The sequence below is a fragment of the Gymnoscopelus braueri genome (assembly GCF_963280865.1).
Source record: "Gymnoscopelus braueri genome assembly, chromosome: 23".
In the NCBI taxonomy this organism is placed as follows: domain Eukaryota; kingdom Metazoa; phylum Chordata; class Actinopteri; order Myctophiformes; family Myctophidae; genus Gymnoscopelus; species Gymnoscopelus braueri.
The window spans coordinates 26,089,151-26,111,430 of record NC_137625.1 but is presented as its reverse complement, the minus strand read 5'-3'; the positions used below and the strand labels follow the sequence as shown (position 1 = coordinate 26,111,430).

General features: G+C 39.9%; 1 protein-coding gene across 1 annotated transcript; it reads right to left on the bottom strand.

The window, feature by feature from the left end:
- Positions 1–4,011: 4,011 nt before the first annotated feature.
- On the bottom strand, positions 4,012–21,729 carry LOC308080073 (chemokine-like protein TAFA-2; the record flags this gene model as incomplete). Its single annotated transcript, XM_080421805.1, has 4 exons — positions 21,626–21,729; positions 9,121–9,273; positions 5,637–5,761; positions 4,012–4,041 (listed from the first exon to the last, which is right to left on the bottom strand). The coding sequence occupies exons 1-4, from the start codon at positions 21,726–21,728 to the stop codon at positions 4,012–4,014; spliced, it is 411 nt and encodes a 136-aa protein (XP_080277931.1). The 5' UTR covers position 21,729.
- Between the last annotated feature and the right edge of the window lie 551 nt (positions 21,730–22,280).

Sequence of the window (22,280 nt, the reverse complement as noted above, 5' to 3'; positions counted from 1 at the left end):
CCGTGGTCACAAATGACATGCCCAGAATAAGGATCCTGGGTAGGGGTGTGCCGACATATCGTCCCGCGATATATCGCAACACGTTTTCGTGACGATATGTATCATTTTTTGCAATAATAATAATGCAAAAACAGAAGTATTTGTTTGCATTTGCTTTCCCCCCCCATATATGTTCATAAGCTTTTTTTCCCCCCCATATATTTTCATGATAAAAAAGTGCCATATATCGTATCGTATCGATATCGTGAGCCCAATATATAGTACCTTTATTAGAAGGATAACCCCTTGAGATGTGTCATCTTGTTTTCGAGAGGGTCCTTATGACAAAAATACAGAAAGTACAATAGACAAAACAATGCAACAAATGCATCCATGCATACTGTACATAAACAGGACAAAACAAACTTGACAAAACAAAAGAAAAGCTCTCCTGACACTGTCCGCTCTCACCCCACCTGAACAAAAACAAGAGTAGCAACTACAGACCGTTACATACTGTACATGCACATGCGACATGCATTGACATGCCCATGCGAATACACAGAATACAAACATGCACAAGCATCTTGGAAATTAAATTGCAGTATATTCCCTACAATTCACAGGACAGATAATAAAATACAGAAAATAATCAGAAGCCAATCTGAAGTATTTAGAAGCAGGAGCAGGTTATTTGAAGATGAGTAAAGATAGACACAAAATATTAAAGGAGTTAATAGATCTAAGGGAACTGGGAAGATTGTTCCAATCGGATGGGGCTTTATATATATATATATATATATATTTATATAATATTGTGTATCGTATCGTGAAATTAGTGTATCGGCACACCCCTAATGCTGGGGTTAATGTGGTTCAAATCAGCTGCATCATTCAATACTTTTAACTCTGAGAATCGACTAATACTGAGGATTTAATTTGTGAATTTTAACCTAATTCTTATCTACAAGATAATAATAATAATAAACTGGACCATGTTTACCTAAACTAGTGGGAAGGAGGTAGCTGTTGGCAAAGGCTATAGCATGTGCAGGAGTTGAGTTCAGCAGTGCGTCGGCAACTAAATACACTTTTTGAGTTCCTGAACGCATAAATTACCTCTGTCACACCGGCTGCACGGGTGAAACTCTCTGTTGTCCATTCCCCTCTCAGACTGGGACAAAGTAATGAGTATAAGTATAATAATCAAACTGTTTCAAAGCACAAGGGGTTTCATATGAATTTCCAATCCAAATGTATTTGTTTGTTAATTTAAGGGAATTGATTCGCAATGTGTGGAGGCACTGAGAGGGGGAAAGGACCCCTTGCAAAAGTAAATGGAAACTGAGGATTTTTTTCTGACAGTTAGGCTATCCTGGTAGTGTTTCTATTCTCCACTTAAACCCTATATACTTACTGTGCGTAGTTGACTGGGGTCCCCCAGAGGTCTATACTGGGTCCCCTAATTTTTCCCACCTCTACCAAAAATAGCAGAACTATACACAATACACACTATATTCACAGGGCGTCACGCCTATGAGCTTGTAGATCTGCTATTTTCACAGAATGTTCGCCCCAGAATAGGGACGCTAGGGTTCATGTCGTTAACACGGTTTAGTGCCCACTGACATTGTAATGGAACATGAGACTGCTGGTTTAGGACTGAATCATGGCAGGAGCTGTGTTCTCTTTAGATTTAGATTCCACTCTCCTGTGTTCTCAGCTTTCTATGAGGACAAAAATATAATCATGTTCCTTAAAAACAAAACAATAAACGATAAAAGTGAGATGTGCCACACTGTTTATCCAGATAGTACTACATATTTATCCTGATTAGGAGCGAGTCATATTTGGCCTTATGCTACAGATGGATTTCTTTCCTGTTTTGATGCTGTCAAGCGCCCTGAAGGCCAGGATCTTTCTCGTGATTAAACTGCCCGTCATGAAGCTCCCTCCCTGACTGACAGCTCCTAGCACAACCAAAAAGCACATTCTGGTAAAGGCTTGAGAAAGGCTCAGCTCGTGACGGAACACACATAACACCTTCATAATGGGCGTCTGCACTAGTGGTCTGTCAGCCAGCCGCCATAGCTGTTTGACAGAGGGAAGCTGCCCGCTGAAGTCGCAAAGGCTTTATTATGGATGCTGAACATTTTTAAAGGAAACGGATATCTCCGACAGGCTCATTAGACAAATTCACAAACAGGGCCCGCTTGACACGAAGAATGGACCGGAGCAACAGCAACACCATCCGGTATTATATAAATCATGTCCAATTATAGAGCTAAAGACGAAGCACAACAGTCCCAGCCGCCGTGCCGCTTCACCCAGCTTCATATTAGAAAACCCACATAATCATATCAAACACGAGAGAAGCGGCTCCCATAGATTGAAGATGTTACACCACTTTGCATATGTTTAAGCAGAGAGAGAGCCTTGTCGAAATGCACATGGCAATAAATTGCTCCCCTTGCCGAGTCATTTACATCCCAGGCTGTCATTGTGATTAATGTAGTCCTAATTTGAGAATAATTCCATGCTAAAAAGACAAAGATTATAGAGCCGCCTTTTGTCAGCAGAGAAAGCATCTTCAGAGACGGATCTACCAGCAGCACTATTACGTTTTTCTCGACGGGGGAATTATACATTAATTTCTGTGATGCTCCAAAAAAAGTTAAAAGAAACCGTTGCCTCAGAAGTTACATTGATTTAATTGGCAATTGACAAGTAATAGTTTGACAAATTAAGTATGAATTTCTTGTCAATGCAATAAAGGCTTATTTGCAACATCCATTTGAATTCTTCAATTGGAGAGAATTGCTAATGACATTTGCGAGAGGCCTCTTTAGAGTTTCTTTAATTAAACTGATGAGTAATAACTTGATTAGTGCAGTAATCATTTCACTGATGGAGGAAGACTGACTGAAACATTTAGCACATTGTATAGTTCTTCTGGAGGGGGATATATTGATGCTGTCTGTCTGTCTGTCTGTCTGTCTGTCTGACTGAGTCATACAACAACATTGAAAAATAACCTAATGAAATCTTGCACGTTATTTGTATTTAATTGGTAGACAATAAACTAACACTGACTGTGAGGTTCTTTGAAAGCAGAAGGTTTTTAATGTATTTCATGAGACTGCTGACTGCTTGTTTCTCCTCAGTGTTTACATTTAGTTTGCATAATTGGGTTTATGGGAGGCAATGTAGTCTCTATCTTCAGAGAGTTAATAAGACCACTCTGACCATCTGTTTAGATAAGTCTATGAATTTACACATTTAATGATGCATAGACATCCTCCTTGTGCATCTTGGTAAGCACAATAAACATGTATTAAGTCAAGATAACTTAACGGGCTACTAATAAATATTACTACTAAGAAATCTGAATTTGCATGCTACATAATATACAATATCTATCTATTTATCCACTTAAGCCCTATATACTGTGCTTCGTCGTACGCTGAAGAGCAAAAATAGCCGTAGTTGCATCTTGATGCATTGTGAGCTTGTAGATCTGCTATTTTTGCTTTAACCCATTAAGACCTGGAACGCAGCTGTGTTTAGATTTCTTTGGCTATTCAAAAATAGCAGATATACAAGCTCATAGCGCGGCACTGAAAATGTCTGCAAATCTTTGCATATATATTTTTTCAAAGCGAACATTTCTTACTCAAATCTTTGCTTCTCGGGGTACCTGGAACAACATATTTTGAGATTGGGGTCCACGGCAATACATATAATTTTGGGGGGGTCCCTAACATGAAAAGGTTTTGAACACACAACTGTACCAACATTTTTTCAGAAAACTGTTAGGATTTAGAAGATCTTTTTTTTAAATCAGCCTCAGGTCTTATGGGTTAAGAAAGTGGAAATCTTTGAAAGATTTTTATTATTTATTTTTTTGCATTAGAATACGGAAATCAGACCACCAAGAATAAAGAGAATGTTATTAATATTTCTACAGTTGAGTCATTCAAATCAAACTGGGGGGTATACATTACCTTCATCCCCAACCTGTGGCACCAAGGGTTACCAAAGCTGATCCCTGTCCGCTGAAATCTTTCCGGTGGTCCACGTTAATGAAGATGACAAAAGGAAGGATACACGTTTTAGATTTCATACAGAGGAGAAATTAGCACATGCATGAGGTTATTATGGTTGATGAGTCCGTCAATACGGCAGATGAAATGATGGCCACTAACAAAAAAAAAAAGAAAAAACACCATTCCTTTCTGAGGTGCCGACAAGTCCCCGAATCGATAGCCTCAGGCTCCATGGCTCCAGGCAGGTGTGGTGTGGGCAGTCTAAATAATTAAGTACATGGAAGGGAGGCAGAACTCAAGTCTAGGGGTCGTCATAACGCAGGGAAGGATACAGGTTTCATGTTTCCACGTTAAAAGCAAGTAATTGGAGTGAGTAATTTGCCAGTTTGGGTGCTCACAGTGGCTGTGGAGAGTGCTAAGGAGACATGCCAGGCTTGTCGCAAATAGGCCCTTTGGGGGCCTAGCAGTGACTGCAAACATTAGGGGTTCTTAGTTAATGGGCTTGGAAAGACAAATGGAACACATGACATGTTGACCTTGAGTGAAGGCCTACGTGGGGACTGTATGCAGTCCCCAATGTAGGTCTTCACGCGCCGGTTCCACCGGTGAGTGAAGGCCTACATCAGGGGTGGACAACTTTGATGATGGAGAGGGCCACTATATTTCCACACTCACTCCAGAGGGCCACATTGCATAATATACTGTGGGGCCATTCTATGTCACACAAAAGTAGCAAAAATTGCAGATCTACAAGCTCAAACGCGTCGCATTGCGACGCGTTTTGAACTTGTATATCTGCTATTTTTTGCTATTTTTGAATTGGAATCCAGATTATTTTTTGCTATTTTGGAATTGGAATCCTGAAAAGTAAAATGTTTATTTAATTTCAAATGCATTTAGTTATACTTATGTTAACTTTATGAACTTAAATACATTGGACATAAAAAAATGCTATAGTCAAAAAATACTAGTCATTTACTACTAATATAGACTGATGTAATTAAAGCGGGTCATGTTTGCATGTTTGGAATTGTAACAGCCGAAATCAATAATATATCAGTATTCCGATTTTAACCTGCGCCGCACGCCACGTGCGGACACAAACATGGGCTAGTTGCCCATGTATGGCATACAGGTTCTACCGGCGCTAGACTTGGCTCTTCTCGACTACGAAGGGTAACCCTCAACCTTCCATAACTTAGAACTGTCCAGAACATGTGAAGTTCTGTGATGGTTTTCTTTTTATTTATTTCCCCATTATAACCAGAACCACTCCTGATAGGAAAGTTACGTCATTACAAGAAACTAATAAAAAAAAGTTAAAATAGACGATTTACAAGCTCACAACGAGTTGCATCGTGACATGTTGAGAACTTGTAGATCGGCACTTTCACTATTTAAGGAAAAACCTGGAAACGATGAGTTCTGGGTTCCAACTACTCTCAGGGTTAGTACTTCCTGAAAAGGGCCCAAATTTAGAGTCTGAGAACCACATCTGAAACCGAGGCATACCGTATGGAAACAGAACCCGTGAAATGCATTACACGGCACTGCAAGGTTCACTTAGTTCTTGTAGTGGAAAAGAGCTTTATAAGACTACGGTATATATACCTTTGTGGTTTTGATCTTGTTCCCAGTGGCACAGCTCCACCCTTTCAGATCAGGGAGAACTTTACACTCTTCGCCGTCGAGGCACGGGTGCATCTGACACCACCACTTCTGTTCCACTATAGAGGCTGCAGGAGGAGACAGTGGGCATTAGGATTGTATTGTAGTGAACAGGGGTCTATTTGTAAAAAGAAAAAGAAAGAAAAAGGGGGACATTATCTAAACCAGGGGTCTTCAACAGGGGGTCTGTGACCCCTAGGGGGTCCTCAAAGTTACTACAGGGGGGCCACCAAATCTTTGTGTGATATGATTTTTATGTTTTACATTAACCACTTTAGCATCCCTATTCTGAGGAGAACTTTAGCCAAAAATAGCAGATCTACAAGCTCACAACGCCTCGCAGCGCGAGGCGTTGTGAGCTTGTAGATCGGCTATTTGGCTAAAAGAGAGCAGACCAAGTAAAAAAAAAAAAGAAGTTAATCTGAAACACAATTATACAATATAGAGGGGGTCCCTGCTTCATCTCTCTCTCAGCTAGGGGTCCTTAGCCTGAAAACGTTGAAGACCCCTGATCTAAACCACTTAAGCATATATATATATATATAAATAGTATATCACTTTGTCGCACAAACAAATAGCTAAAATAGCTGATCTACAAGCTCACAACTTGTCACAACACATTATAATTTGTGGAAAACAATGTACCCCCCCCCCCGTCTATCTAACCCTGGTCATAAATGTATTTTTAGTTACTGTAGATGAGACACAATCAGAGGCAGAATGGCACTCGTGTTGCCTGTTTTCCACACATCATTAAAAACGGGAGCACGTTATAAAGTGCATTATCTACATCTCACACACACATCGGCCTCCTCTGTGATTATGAGCGTTCTCTGTAATGAGCGGGAGGTCATCTCCAACGGCGTATAATAACACCAATACTCCTGCAGAACGTATCGGATGGAATGGATGTTGCGCCGCGTAAGGCCATTAATCTGCATCACATAGGGGTTATAGCATTGATGTTATTGTGTAAAGAGCACTTCAGTCCAATGACAGCCAGATGGTGGTTGTGTAACATTGGCTATTAACCCATTAAGACCGGGAACGCATCTGTGTGTCATTTTTAGATTTATTTGGGCTATTCAAAAATAGCAGATATACAAGCTCATTGCCGCGCTATGAGCTTGTAGATCTGCAATTGTTTTTTTAATCGTGAAAACTTTTGCAAATCTTTGAATATATATATGTTTTAAAGGGAACATTTTTGACTCAAGTCTTTGCTTCTGGGGGGTCCCTGGAACAAAATATTTTGAGATGGGGGTCCGCGGCCAAATACAATATCATTTTGGGGGTCCTTGACATGAAAAAGTTTGAGAACCACTGATATAGAAACATTCGTTTTTCAAAAAGATTGTAGGATTTAGAAGACATTTGTAGAATCCCCCAGAAGCAAAGATTTGAGTTAAAAATTATTGCTTTAAAAAATATATATATATATATATTCAAAAGATTTGCAGAAAGTCCACGATTTTTTTATATTCAAAGAAATCTAAAAATGACACCGATTCTTTCCCGGTCTTAATGGGTTAAAAAAGCCACGAGGGCTTCTCGTTAAATGAAATGGTTGTATTGATTGCCAAACAAAAACATTGTATGGGCCACATTTCACTTAACACAATGATGCCTTGAAGAGGGGGGGGGGCAGTCTCATATAGAGATGATAGTCGAGGTAATCCCTGCATCATGTAGAGGAAAGAATAATTAAAAGGTTAAGTGCTGATACCTTTTTTTGAGAGCTCCCGTGGAGAGCTTTAAACCAGGGCCATAGGCTCACAGCTCTAATTTGCAGAGAATGTCAATACTAAAATGGCAAGGAATAGGTCAAACATGATTGGACTCGAGGTGAAAACTTTCAAATAGAAGCAGTGACGTATGTTGAGCCGGTGGTCAGGTGCATTAGCATGCTAAGTATAATGTTCAAGTGCATGTTCTGTGTTTTTGCCTGGTGTTTGATGATGATGTGAATTTCTATACCTGACTTATCTCTCTTAATTGTGAAGTATTTGAATTATGTCCTGCCTGTGAAGCACTTTGAACTGCAACCCTGTATGGCAGGTGCTATACAAAGTAGTACCTGTCATGAAATAATCTACTACACCTAATTTCAAATTTGGAATCCCCAGGGGAAGCGGAAGAGAGGGCGGACTAAGAACACCTGGAGGCGGGACACGGAGCTCAAGAGACAAGGAACCAGCTGGGGGGAGGCAGAAAGGACAGCCCAAAGCCGTGTTGGATGGAAAAGAGTCGTAGATGGCCTATGCTCCACTGGGAGCGATGGGCCTAAGTAAGTAAGTAAGTCATTTCAAATTTGCTTCATTCAACTTCTGCCCCTTGCAAATGTTATTTAAGGAATATAGGCTTCACACGCATCTGATCATTGTTAGTTGAAACTGATTTTAGTCTACTGTTTCACTGGCATCATAAAAGTGGAAAACCAGAAAAGAGGAAGAAATAATTGTCATAGTAACAACAACATTTTAACCTAATCTCATTGTTGTAACTAGTTCAATTACAATCCGATTTGATCCGATTTAAGCCTGCCCATTGCCCCAAAAATATCTCACTCAAGCCATCTCACTTTAAAGGGTCTACACCATGAAAATCAATTTTTTTTTTTTTTTTTTTCTTGTTTTTTTGTATTTTTTGGGGTCCCCAGTGTCTCTTGTACCCAAAAAAATGTTTTTTTTTTAAAATTCAGTCATTCCTTCTCATTTCATGGATTTCCAGAATGGGCGTGTCTGAACAGGCGATCTCAGAATGGCAATGTTTATGATGTCATAAACATTTTTGATGGCAAACCCAATGTTAAATGAAAAGTGCCCGAATCGCTCCGAAACTTTTTCTACCCCCCCTAAGTGGGGGTCTACGAACAAATACTTCGGGCTCGGATTTTGGCTCCGCCCCCCGGAAGTGGGTGAAACAGGCACCTCAAACACTTGGTGGAATTGTTCAAAAATGTTCAAAGTGTTTTTTTTTCGATTTTGTATTTTTCTTAGATGCTTCTTTTTATGCAGAATTTTTCATTTTTTTTTTTAAATATATTTTTTTATTAACAGATTTTTTTATTAACAGAATTGCTCAGTAGCCCCCCCCTGCCCAAGAGGACGTTTTGGTATTGCAGCTGAAAGTGCTGTATAAGCCAGAGACAATTGACTTGGGATGAGTATATCTGAGTGATGATTTAGGCTCAAACCTTTTGAAAAAGGTTTGAGGGACATACACCATATGATATTAAATATCAAATATTTTTTTTAAATTCATGGTGTAGATCCTTTAAGTCATGTAGTAGTGTGTGTGCCTAAAGACATATTGATGAGCTCAGCAAAATTACCCACTAAGACTCGTGAAGTAGGCTCTCAGCAAAAAAATGATATACTGTAACTGTAGAGATGGCATAATATGAAATATTCATTTAGAAACGTACCATCCACACACGATGGGGCCGCTCTGGTCGTGCCGGCCACTTGTCCAGGAAAACAGGAACACTTGACCGTTTGCGAGCGCTCTTCGATTTTGTTCTTGTTGCAGCAGCGATGCAACGCCACCACCTCGCAGGTGCCTGTTCTGACATGGTGCACTGTTACAGACGAGAAAAAGGTGAAGTCAGTCATGTGATTCATTACTCAAGTGAAATCCTAGTGTTTATCTAACTCAGTGGTTCTCAACCAGTGGTCCAATCCAATGCAATCCAATCCACTGTATTTATAGAGCACATTTAAAAACAACAGTGCTGAACCAAAGTGCTGTACACTCAGTAAAATACTAAAATAAACAAGAGAACACACACAATAAACACGACAACATTTGACACAATGCCTGGAGGAAACAGCAGCTTCTCAGTCTGAATTTTCAAATGCCAAGGAGAACAAGTGAGTTTTCAAACGTGATTTAAACACAGGCAGGGTTTGAGACACTCTAACATGGGGTGGCAGCTCGTTCCACAGTGTGGGCGCTATGGAGGAAAATGATCTATCTCCCCGTGTTTTCAACTTCGTTGCTGGGACCTTAAGGAGTGACTGGTCAGTAGACCTCAAGACCCTTGTAGCGTTTTTGGGAGGTAGAAGTTCGGATATATATAATGGTGCCAGCCCATTTAAAGACTTAAAGACAAACATTAAAGTCTTAAACTGAATCCTGTAACAAACAGGGAGCCAGTGTAGGGAGGCAAGAATCGGGGAGATGTGATCATATTTCCGTGCCCCTGTTAAGAGGCGAGCGGCCGCGTTTTGGACTAACTGTAGTCTTGACAAGCAGGCTTGGCTAATGCCAACATAAAGTGCATTACAGTAGTCGAGTCGGGTTGAGATAAAAGCATGGATAAGACGTTCAAAATCAGAAAGGGTTACAGCAGACTTGACTTTGGCTAGGAGCCTCAGCTGATAAAAGCTGGATTTAACAACAGAGTTAATCTGTTTGTCAAACTTAAAATTGCTGTCCAATTTGACACCAAGGTTAGTGACCACCAGTGGTCCTTGAGGGGGTTACAGGTGGTCCCCAGCTAAATGATGAAGAGTTGGTAACCAAATGGACCCTTATAGATCTTTAACTCTTGAGAGCGTAAAATGAAACCAAATGGACCCTCACGGGTCCATTTGGTTTCATTTTACGCTCTCGAGAGTTAAATTATTATTAAACCATCTGCATTACTTAATTAAAGAATTGTTGTTTTGATCAACGTGTTGCCTGTATTGTCTCTCCTAGGTACCAACATCAACACGGCATGGAATTGTGGACACAATATTATCCAACGATAACAAAATATTCAAAGTCTTATGAGAGTCTAAATCTCATCAAATGGTGGTCCGTGGCTCAATTGCCGAATAAATAATTTGTATTATTTATTTTTTATCCCACGATTTTTGTAACCCATTTTTTCACCCAGTGCCAATTATCTAAGTAACCCTGGGCGCTACAATCCCTCTGCCAGCCTAGGGAGAGCCTAGAGCCGAGCTCATGCCTCCTTCAATGCTTGAGAGCTAGCAAGCCGCTTCTTAACACCTGACAGGGGGGAGTTTCCCTGGTTAGACGTAGCGTGTGGAATAATGGACCTTGATATGAAAAGAGTTGAAAACCACTGATCTAACTCTTGAACTGTCCACAGGGTACAGTACATTTTTACACTTTCAGAGTTGAATCAATAATCAGGATTTTGCAGTGTATTGGTGACAGTATTTTAGCCAAACTGTGACCACTAACAGATTTCATGCAATCATCGGCTTCCAAGAAAGTTGAGATATAAAGAAATAAATGGTGGTGCTGGCGCTGCAGTATTGGGAGCTAATTTCCAGATCACGCACTATTGTCTGAGTTATTTAGGGACTGTGCTTGCTCCGTGCTCTTAATTGCACGTGACATTTTCATGAGGTGTTCTTGTGCCTCGCCAGTTATTGCCAGAGCAGTAAACAACAAATTAAAAGTACTGTGTGTGTGTCTGTGTGTGTAGCTACTTCCAAACTGTCTACCCTGTAGCATTTCAACTAATTCAACTTAACCCTTTAAGACCGAGAACGCATCTGTGTCATTTTAAGATTTCTTTGGATATTCAAAAGCTATTTTTTTTAACTCAAATCTTTGCTTCTGGGGGGATTCTACAATTGTCTTCTAAATCCTAGTTTAAAAAAATATATATATATATGTTGCTATAATCAGTGGTTCTCAAACTTTTTCATGTCAAGGACCCCCACAATTATATGTATTTTGGCCGCGGACCCCCATTTCAAAATATTTTGTTCCAGGGACCCCCCAGAAGTTGTAACAGTTAAAAAAAATTCGCTACGGAAAAACAGATATTCAAAGATTTGCACAAATTTTCACGAAAAAAAAAAAAAATGCAGATCTACAAGCTCATAGCGCGCTTGTATATCTGCTATTTTTTAATAGCCCAAATAAATCTTAAAATGACATAGATGCGTTCTCGGCCTGAAAGGGTTAATTGCTGTTGACGAGTGCAAAAGTTATGGTTCTATTTTTTTGTTTTCATGTCAAATTATCTTTTGTGGAATCAACTGCATTTTCAAACAGCATGTTTTTGAGGAAGAAGCTGTACTAAAACAGCTTAGTTATCACCCACTGTATCACTGATGGGAAGAATAGCTTTATTATTAGTAAGTGTCAAAAAAGAACGCATGCACACCAAAAAACGTTGTATGGCGCAGAGACAAAGCTAACAAGCATATTGGAAGATATAGGAAATCGCACATTTAATTAAATGCTCCAACATTCCAGCACAGTTAACATGTGATGGAATGAAGCAGTATTTTGAGCATTTAATTAAGTGTAAGTCAAGTCATACAGTACCTTCTTTATTCTTTATTAAGTCATACCTGCTTTATTAAAATGTTATATATTCCTAGACTGGCAATTGTATTTTGTAACCTTTGATGATCACAACACAAAGAATAATATTGTTACCAAAAAGGAGCAGGGAGGATGGGGGGTCCCATTTTGATTATGCACAGCACACATAGATGGCATTTCTATTCTAACAACCCCTCACCCCCCTCCTCCCCTGTCCTTCCTCCTGCATTGCATTCACCTAAAAGTAGCAGTAGGCTGACTCATATTCAGCCCCAAAACGAGAAATATATGAAAGACAAATGCGTACCGCGCTGTCTACAGTATAGTGAGAGATCTATGTGACTAGTGCTACCGATATATTGGCACCTGAGCCTGTTTCAGACTGAGAGAGACAGTGGGATTTGTTTGACTGGAGTCTGGAGTTCTATTCATATGCCCACTATAATGCTACCCTCTGCTAGAGAGATGTGATGTATTTTACTCAAGAATGAGTCCTATCCTGGTTCCGTAAACATGCTACGCTGTCGCTGGAGAGACAGAAAGAGAAGCCCGGTCGATGCTAATAATGCAACTTGTATTTTGCGCTGCTTGTCTGCAGAATCCTTGTAGCATTATATCAGTGGCCTGGATTTACCCTCAGTAAGTCACTATGTACCTGCAGCCACAGAAGTGTTTTGCATGCTGTGATGATGAAGCCTTCATGTGCACATCGTCAACCACTTAAGCCCTATTAAATACTTTGTTGTATAACAGTGTCACACGGTTGAAATAGCTGATCTACAAGTCAATCTACCTTGCAGATCTGCCTTTTTTGCCATTTGTTTTTGCAAAAAAAAATATATATATTACAATAACCTCCTTTTTCAGGAGGTCACGGCTTAACAACAGAATAGGCACTAAAGATAGAGCTTGAACAGTATCCACAAGCTTCCTATAGGGCATGGTGGGCATGGTGGGCTCACTTCCTGTTGATTTGATCCCTGATCCCTGATCAAATGGACAGGAAGTGATACCCACCATGCTCTAGGAAACTTGTGGATAGACTTGGAAGAAAAATCCCATTCATTTTCTCCATAGAAAATGTTATTATTAGCTATAATGTCGTAACAATCCTAGACTTAAAGTTGTACAATGCAGATTCACAAATAACGATTTTTAGCAACCTCTGCTGGTCACTACCGTCACTGCATACAATTTCCGTAGTCCTCGATTACCCAGAATTCCATTTGTTTCACCGGAAGCCGGAAGCGTTTCAAAAAGCGTTATTTTAATTGTTTTATACTATCTGCGGATCGTTTCTCTTAGCCAGTGGAGCATTAGTTACCATGAGCTGTGCTTTCTTTTTCTGTTCTTTTTCGATCTTCCAATCCTACATTCTCTTAAAATCAGCGTGAGGTTCCTTTTTGTTATTAGCGCGGTAGTTCCTGGCCAAACAGGAAACCGTTGCGGTAGTTCCTGGCCAAACAGGAAACCAGTGCATTTCCGCCTCCGTTTTCCGGCCAGATGACGTCATTTTCCCGGGAAAGTCCCCACCGACAACGTTCAATAGAAAATATATAAATAAAAGGCTTCCGGGGGTGAAATTCATGGAGTGGGTGTTGTGAAACTTTTGCCACTCACAAAAGATATACAATTTAACTTTAGTTTTGTTGAAAACGTTACCTAGTATTACTTTAACACAAGCGTTCTGTTTGTAAAACAATTGTTTTGGTCGGAACTTGGAAGCTATGCGCAATGGTTGATGATGGCAGAAGTGGTTCCTTCAATCTTAACATATGTAGGCTACAGTGCAGGTACAGTCTTGTTCCTTCGCCTTTTTAGCGTTTTGCAATTCTTTTTCTGAACAGAATCAAATGTTTTATGGTCATGATTCATCAGCATGCTGGTTGGCTTGATTCCAGGCTTAACACTGTTAAAACTGTTAATGTAAGGATTCGTAAGGATTCTGGAAACATCTATGGAGAAAAGTAATGGGATTTTAAATCACATCTTGCTCAAGCAGGTCAATTTCAAAGGCCTATTTGGGCTGACCGAGAACCTACTTAAATCGTACGTAATTCAACCTAAAACAGTCTAATTGTCTGCACTTGGGATATAAGACCCAGTTTGTGTTGGCATACAGCCAACAGGAACAAAAACACACAATCTGGCAGGCTGTTCTGTGAAACAAAGCAAAGCCTTGAAAGAAAATGCTACTTTTCTTAAGTTTTATGTCTGTTGTCTCCCTCTCCAGTCTGGTTCTTTGTCTGCTCTAAACGCCTTCATTGACAACCAGTAGATGTCCTATACCCAACACCAGGGTCAACATTTCTCAATGGAGGATTAGGGAGACCACATCCAACAACTGCAGATGTATTACCGGTAGTTATATTGTGTAATTTTGATAATGGTGGGACCTATGTTTGTATATTGTGCATACTGTACATATGTATTCATTGTCAATAAAGATATCAAAGTCAAAGTAAACATACTTAAACATACAGCTTTAAACATACAGCTTTAAGTAGATTATTTTTCATTTCATGCACTAGGAAGTAGCCAGTTCCTTTTTAAGTTAAATCTGTGGTTTTTCATAAATGCACGACAGCAACATTTTATTCTGGTGGCTGTGTCGCCATTTATGTGCCACCCTCAGCTAAAAGGTCAATTTTGCACAAAAGATATCTCATCTAATAGGCAGATTAAAAGGATGACCCCTGCTGATTTTGGTGACTCCAAAGCCTGTTCTCTAGTGCCTCGTTTAGTCAATATATGCCCACCCCATTTCTGTCCCTATAATAATTTAGAATTATTTAGCTCCATTAGTGAGAGCTAGAACGGCGGTGATGTCACCAGTTCAAACCACTTTGGTCACTTCAAAGCACTGTGGTCTGACCATAGATATAGAAACCTAGATACCTCATTGGCCTCTGCAGTTCGTTGGAGCAACTTGTATCGCGGCCGCCATTTTCGCGTAGGCAAACGGACACTCAAAGTGACTACTGGCCAATCACAGCGCTCACAGCGCGTTGACTACAGGCCAATCACAGTGCGTCTTTTCTAAGACCTGTCAGAATCTAGTTGTCCCGCCCCCACCTGCCTCTGATTGGCCTACCGAACGCCCCCTTCTGTGACACACGCGGAAGCTTCAGGGAAGCTTCTCCTACGCTAAAATGGCGCCCAAGATACACATGCCTCAGAGCCGAAGGAGGCGTCTACCTATATATGTCTATGGGTCTGACTGTGTACGGAGCAGCACCAGTGGTGTAAAGTAACTAAGTACATTTACTCAAGTACTGTACTTAAGTACATTTTTGAGGTTTTTTGTACTTTACTTGAGTATTTCCAATTTCCAATACTTTTACTTTTACTTCTACTCCACTACTATCTCAGAGGCAAATATTGTACTTTTACTCCACTACAATTATTTGAAAACTTTAGTTACTAGTTACTTTGCAGATATACATTATTACGTTATAAAATATATATGAACCACTTTAGCCCTATCTTATGCCTAGGCTATTTGAAAATAGCCGATCTACAAGCTCACAACGCGTCGCGAGATCTGCTATTTTCAAACATTTTAGTACTTTTACTTTTAGTACTTTAAGTATATTTTGATACCAATACTTTTGTACTTTTACTCAAGTAAATGTTTAATTCCGGACTTTTACCTGTAACAGAGTACTTCTACATTGTAGTATCGATACTTTTACTTAAGTAAAACATTTGAGTAGTTTTTCCACCACCAAGCAGCACTAGTGGGGTCTGACTCTGTGGACTCAGGTCGTTAGTGACCAGGGAATAAACAATACCAGCGAGTATTTCACATCTTTTTATATACAGTAGCTGATGCCTCATTGATACAGGTTTGATGCCTTTATTCAACGGTGAAAACTCTACCCTGTTCCGTTGTGTTGCTTTATTGCCGCATATTGTTAATGTTCTGAATCTGTGTGGATGTATTCATCACACACAAAACAATTCAAAAATATGTATTTTCAGGCGAATTAATTGCATGAAGAAAAAAAAAACACCCCCGTTGTGTATGGCCTTTAGTCTTGTTCAAAAGATGTTTACTTGCTGCACATACAGTAGCAAGCTGAACGTCTCTGAGACGATCCATATCACTGCTTTGTGTAACAGAGAGGATTTGACCTCCGGTCTCGGGGGTGCTGACCCCAAACGTTCTATCTAACTATCTAGGTTGAAACAAATCCCCTGCAGCTAAAGTGTAATATTCAAGCATCCCGTGTGTCACAAACGATGCTTCAGCGAAATGTGTTTCCAAACACTTCACCTGGATGTTATCAACATGCACGATGCTGTATAACTTTGAGCTGGTGTTATGACAAACATGTTTTCCATTTTACAGATGTTTTTTAACCACTTGAGCCATCAGATTGAGTTAAAAAATTCTAAATCAAAATAAAACATCATGATGCTTGGGGAGCTTGTAGATTTTGCTATCAAAACAATTAAAACTAGAAAAAGTGCTCCTCGGAGCACAGGTCTCCGCCAGGTTAGGTAGGTTATTGTGGCCTCCTGGTGGCGTTATAATAGGCCAATGTGAAAAGGGTGCCATTTATTCTTAGGCCTTTCACGGCAATCGGACCTTGCATTCATGATTTCAGGCATTTTGTTCCAAAAATGTGTTTTGCTAAATTAGACCTGCTGGTGGCGCTATAACAGGCCAATGTGAAAAGGCTGGCATTTCTTCCTCGGCCTAATGGGAATTTGCGTGTGAAATTGCACGGAAAGCGCAAGCTGCGTTCATGATTTGAGGCATTTTGTTAAAAACGGACCAATCCTGCAAATTTTGGAAGCCAACCTTAGCCAATGAGGATGGAATATGGACAATCGGACAGATCCGTGTTGATCACATGACTATAGAGATACTGTGTACCGATTTGCATGACGTTTGGATAAAATCTGTAGGAGTAAAAGGGTTTTGCACAAATCGGCCTCCTGGTGGCGCTATAACAGGCCCATGTGAAAAATTTGGGGCAGAGGTTCTGAATTGGCATCCAGGGAGTGTGTGTGCACAGTTTCACAGCGACCGGGCCATGCCTTTCGGCCTGGCGGAGACAATAATTAACCTATGACATGCTATTGTTGATTTTGACACCAAATTTTGATTCAGTCTTAGTCATAGTCTTTTGAATCAAATTCCATTTAGTTTTAGTCATATTTTGGTCATCTTAAATGTTTTAGTTTTAGTCTAGTTTTAGTCGACTAAATATCATAAGATTATGTCGACTAAATCTACAGTTGATTTAGTCGACTAAAATGTATTTTGGCGGTGCCTTGATGGCGTCATAATGGCTGATTTTACACATGGTTGAATGCTGAAAATAGCCAATCTACAAGCTCACAACGCGTCACAACGCGTCACAGCGCGATGCGTTGTGAGCTTGTAGATCTGCTATTTTCAGAGCGCAGCACCTGAGCATAAAGCATAGTCTTTTAGTTCTACTGGATCTCTTCTCCACTAATCCACTCCCTAACATTTTAATCTAGTTTTTTATTTGTTGACGAAATTGTCAATATATTTAGTCTTAGTTTTTTATTTAGGTCTTATTTAGTTTTCGTCAGTGAAAAAAGGTAGTCGACAGGCATTTTTCGTCATAGTTTTAGTCGACGAAATCAACACTGTGACATGCCCAAAATAGGGACATCAGGGCAAAAGTGGTTAATCAAAGTTACTTCCAGTGAGAAAAGGGGGACTTTTTTCAGCACATACTGTCGTCCTAAAATTATTCTGTCGGAAAGGCTTTTGTAATCCTGTCTCTGGAGACATATTGTGGATGTGTAAATAGCTGTAATAGTCTAATAATGTAACATTTATTTTATTCATTGCTTTTGTAAATTGTAATTATTGATAACATTACAGTATCTGCCATGAGTGTGGTTGATGGCACTTTGGTCTTTGGTCAGCATCGTTGAATGCGCCCAAAGCAAGAACTTCATGGCAGTGTCACTTTGACATTTAACACATTTTGTGACCAATTTCATTCTAGTTTTTTTACAGAAAGACGGTCACAAGAAAATGTAATATTCTTTCCTGTATGCAACGTTTAGAATTGGGTAGTGAAAACGGTGTGAACCCATTTTCCCGTCAAATTATATGATTAGTCATCCTTGGTATACCAGGCTTTTTCCTGGCTTAGAATGAGCCTTTTTAGGGGGGGGGGGCATGGTCTGTCCACATTGCTACTGAGTCTCTGTTACCTTATTTGACATGAATCTATAAATATTTATATTATTTATGACCATTTGATAAACAAAAATGTCTATTACGCTTGAGTAAATTAAACCCTCAATTAACAAAACGGTTCAAAAAGTAATCATCATTTTAATAGAACAGGTGAGTGAGTTTGAGAGATAGGGGAGTGGAATGCCATAAACCATTCAAAGGGCAAAGGGATTGGCTGCAATCCTAGTGATTGAGACAACTTGTTGTGATTTGACACTTTAATAAAAATTGAATTGAATTCTTATCATTTTGGTGCTGGTGATATTCCTTTGGGGGGAGGGTGGCTTAAGCCTCTTTGGGGGCAGCAGAAATTCCTTCAAGCAGGAAAAACCCTGTACACAGAATGATGATGAGGAGGAGGAGGAAGCACTGACATACAGTAGTGTAAAAACTATAAGCAATAGCTCTAGATACGTGACCATGTAAGTATGATTGTCAACTTTAATGAGGGGATAATGCAGAATCCCAGATGATAAGGCGCTGTGCTCTCAGGGCAGTGTTGATTTTGACAGCAATTTTTGATGTAGTTTTAGTCATAGTCTTTTGAATAAAATTCCATTTAGTTTTAGTCATATTTTAGTCGTCTGAAATGTTTTAGTTTTTGTCTAGTTTTAGTCGACTAAATATCATAAGATTATAGTCGACTAAATCTACAGTTGATTTAGTCGACTAAGATATATTTTGGCGGGCCTTGTAGATCAGCTATTTTCAGAGCACAACACCCGAGTGCAACCAAACATAAAATGACTTATAGTTCTATCGGATCTCTTCTCCACTAGTCACATTAACATAACATTTAGTTTTTAACAGTCTAGTTTTTATTTGTTGACGAAATTGTCAATGTATTAGGTAAGTATTATAAAAGGTAGTCGACCAACATTTTTCGTCATAGTTTTAGTCGACGAAATCAACACTGTCTCAAGGTGAGAGCAAACATTGACTTTGTTTTTATTCTAGCCACTAATAACACTGGAATACAGCAAAAAGCAAGTAGGATACCCCGTCTTAAAAAAAAATGTTTAAGAGGTGTGACACATGCTTGCAGCGTCATTAACCAACAAGGGAAATCCCTCTATAACTCAGCAAAAACAAATGAGGCACGTCCACGCAATTGTCAAAGAGAAGGAAAAGAGTGCTTGATGATTTAAAAACTCTGCTGCCTTTTACTGACAGAAACCACAAATGTAAATAAGTGAAAAAAGTGATGTGGGCATCCGGAAATCCATTTCTCCACTTTGCTGGAGCTAGCTAGATTTGCCCCACACTTTTCCAAAGCGTATACGTACAGTTTTCTTTTTGCCATGTAGTGTTCTCTGGAAAGATTGAGATTTTCTCAATTTTAGACGTGTTCCGCGTTCATCTCATCCCTTGAATTATAACAGGTTTTTACAGCAACAGAAATAACACCCAGGGGAAATTAGGGGCTGCCGCGGCCATCAGATAGAAATTGAATGCGTGTGTTGAGATTATTCTGATCCAGTTCCCTGCCAAAAGGATGAGCGCCTTGAGTGAGGAATCGCTGCCAATCAAAAAAGCACATGTCAAAGCACCCACTTCTCACCTAATTGGTCGACAACACAAGGAGAGCTCCGTGTTTTCTATCATGTCCGTAAATGGCCGTCCTGCTCAACTGCGAGATGAACCAATGTACGGTATACCAATTACCTGAGGCTGTGTATTGTCAGTGGAGCCCCCCCTCCCCCCTCACACACACTTGTAATGTTGCTGAGTTGCCATAATTGATCTCCCTGGGTCGACTAGTGATGGCCCTGACAACACTCGTAATGAGAGGTAGCGGGAGTTTGACTTCTACCTCAAAATAGCAGCTTCAAACCAATCACACATACGCTCATACAGTATATAATACCACTGACACATTGTGAATGTGATTCCATGTAGCAGTGTTGACTTTGACAGCAAATTTTGATTCAGTTTTAGTCGTAGTCTTTTGAATAAAATTCCATTTAGTTTTTGTTATATTTTAGTCATCTGAAATGTTTTACTGTTAGTCTAGTTTTAGTCGACTAAATATCATAAGATTTTTGTCGACTAAATCTACAGTTGATTTAGTCGACTAAAATGTATTTAGGCGGTGCCTTGATGGTGTCGTAATGGCAGATTTAACTCTTGGTTGCGTGCTGAAAATAGCAGATCTACAAGCTCACAACGCCTCGCGCTTTGTAGATCTGCTATTTTCAGAGCGCAACACCCGAGCCCAACCAAACATAAAATGACTTGTCTTTTAGTTCTACTGGATCTCTTCTCCACTAGATCCCTCACTAACATTTTAGTTTAGTTTTTATTTGTTGACAAAATATATTTAGTCTTAGTTTTAGTCATCATAGCTTAGTTTTTTATTTAGTTTTTATTTAGTTTTCGTCAGTGGAAAAAGGTAGTCGAAGAACATTTTTCGTCATAGTTTTAGTCGACGAAATCAACACTGACTTCTACCTCAAAATAGCAGCTTCAAACCAATCACACACACGCACATACAGTATGTATATACCACTGTAACATCGTTAATGTGATTCCATGTAGCAGAAGTGTGGGGCTCTGATGTAAACGGCTCGTCGTCACGGTTTATTTAGCAACGTGAAAAGGGGAAAGAGTTCATAGGATTGTGCCAACTTTGGAGAAAGAACAAAGGTTAAGAACAAAGACTACAGACTGACTCCCCGTTTTCCACCACCATCTGAAAACTCTTCAGACTCCACCCCACCCCCCTAGCACTCCCTATTCTTAGTATCGCTACTTGCTGCCTATTTTTGATAGATGCTATTTATACCATGTAGTCAGATTATGTTGGTTACTTATTCACACGTTATGGTATTTAGATAGACATACAGTAGGTATTGGTTGCTTGACAACAAATGCTTTTTATTAGATCACATGTTGTTTAGACCAGTGGTTCTCAAACCTTTTCATGTCCAGGAACCCCAAAATGATATGTATTTGGCCGCGGACCCCCATGTGAAAATGTTTTGTTCCAGGGACCCCCAGAAGCAAAGATTTGAGTTACAAATGTTTGCTTTAAAAAATATTATATTCAAAGATTTGCACAAAATGTTCAAAAATAGCAGATCTACGAGAGATCTGCTATTTTTGAATAGCCAAAATATAAAAGGTTGAAGTGGTTAAAATGATTGTGATGCTATATTAACACATTTTGCTGGGGACCCCCTGGAACCCCCCCCAAGGACCCCTGGGCGGTTTAGACAGATGCTAGGTTTGATTTTTACCTGGTATCCTAGTTACTTTGAAGCACTAAATCGTTTTCCTTTGCTCTGCACTCTGATCACTCTGTCTGGATAATAAGAGCATCTGTTCAATGCCTAAATTGTAATTTGACACCTAGAGACGGGTAATGCGGGAGGAGGGGTGTGATGGTGGCGCTCACCTCTGGAGCCTTCTGTTGGTATGGACATCTCCCAGAGAGTGATCAGACACACCATAAGAAGTAGAGCCCCTTTGCTTCTGTTCTGCGTGTGTCGTTCACTCATCCTGGAACGAGGAAAGAAGAGTGTGTTAGCAAAGGCCTCCTCATGTTAACTGCACCGCATTCATTCACGGTACACGCTTCTTCAGTCAAGACAATGGGGTCTACACACCAATGGTTCTCAACCAGTGGTCCGGGGACCACCAGTGGTCCTTTGGGGGGGTACCAGGGGGTCCCCAGCAAAATGAGTTAACATAGCGTCACAATCATTTTAACCACTTAGCTTTGGCTATTCAAAAATAGCCCAAAAAATGCTTCTGGGGGGCCCTGGCACAACACATTTTCAGATGGGGGTCCGTGGCCAAAGCGTATATCAATTTAGGGGTCCTTGGCATGAAAAAGGTTGAAAACCAATGGTCTACATAATAACGTTACCCCCTTATGCTAAGTTTTGGTTTTGCCGACCCTAAATTATTATTTTCCCTGACCATTCCTAGTCATTACTCTCTTTCCCAACGTTTCCAAACTGAACCTCTTAAGCCCTATAACAAAAAAATGCCGTTTAACGCGTTGCATCGCAGTGCGTTTTTTAAATATTGATTATTTTCCCTGACCA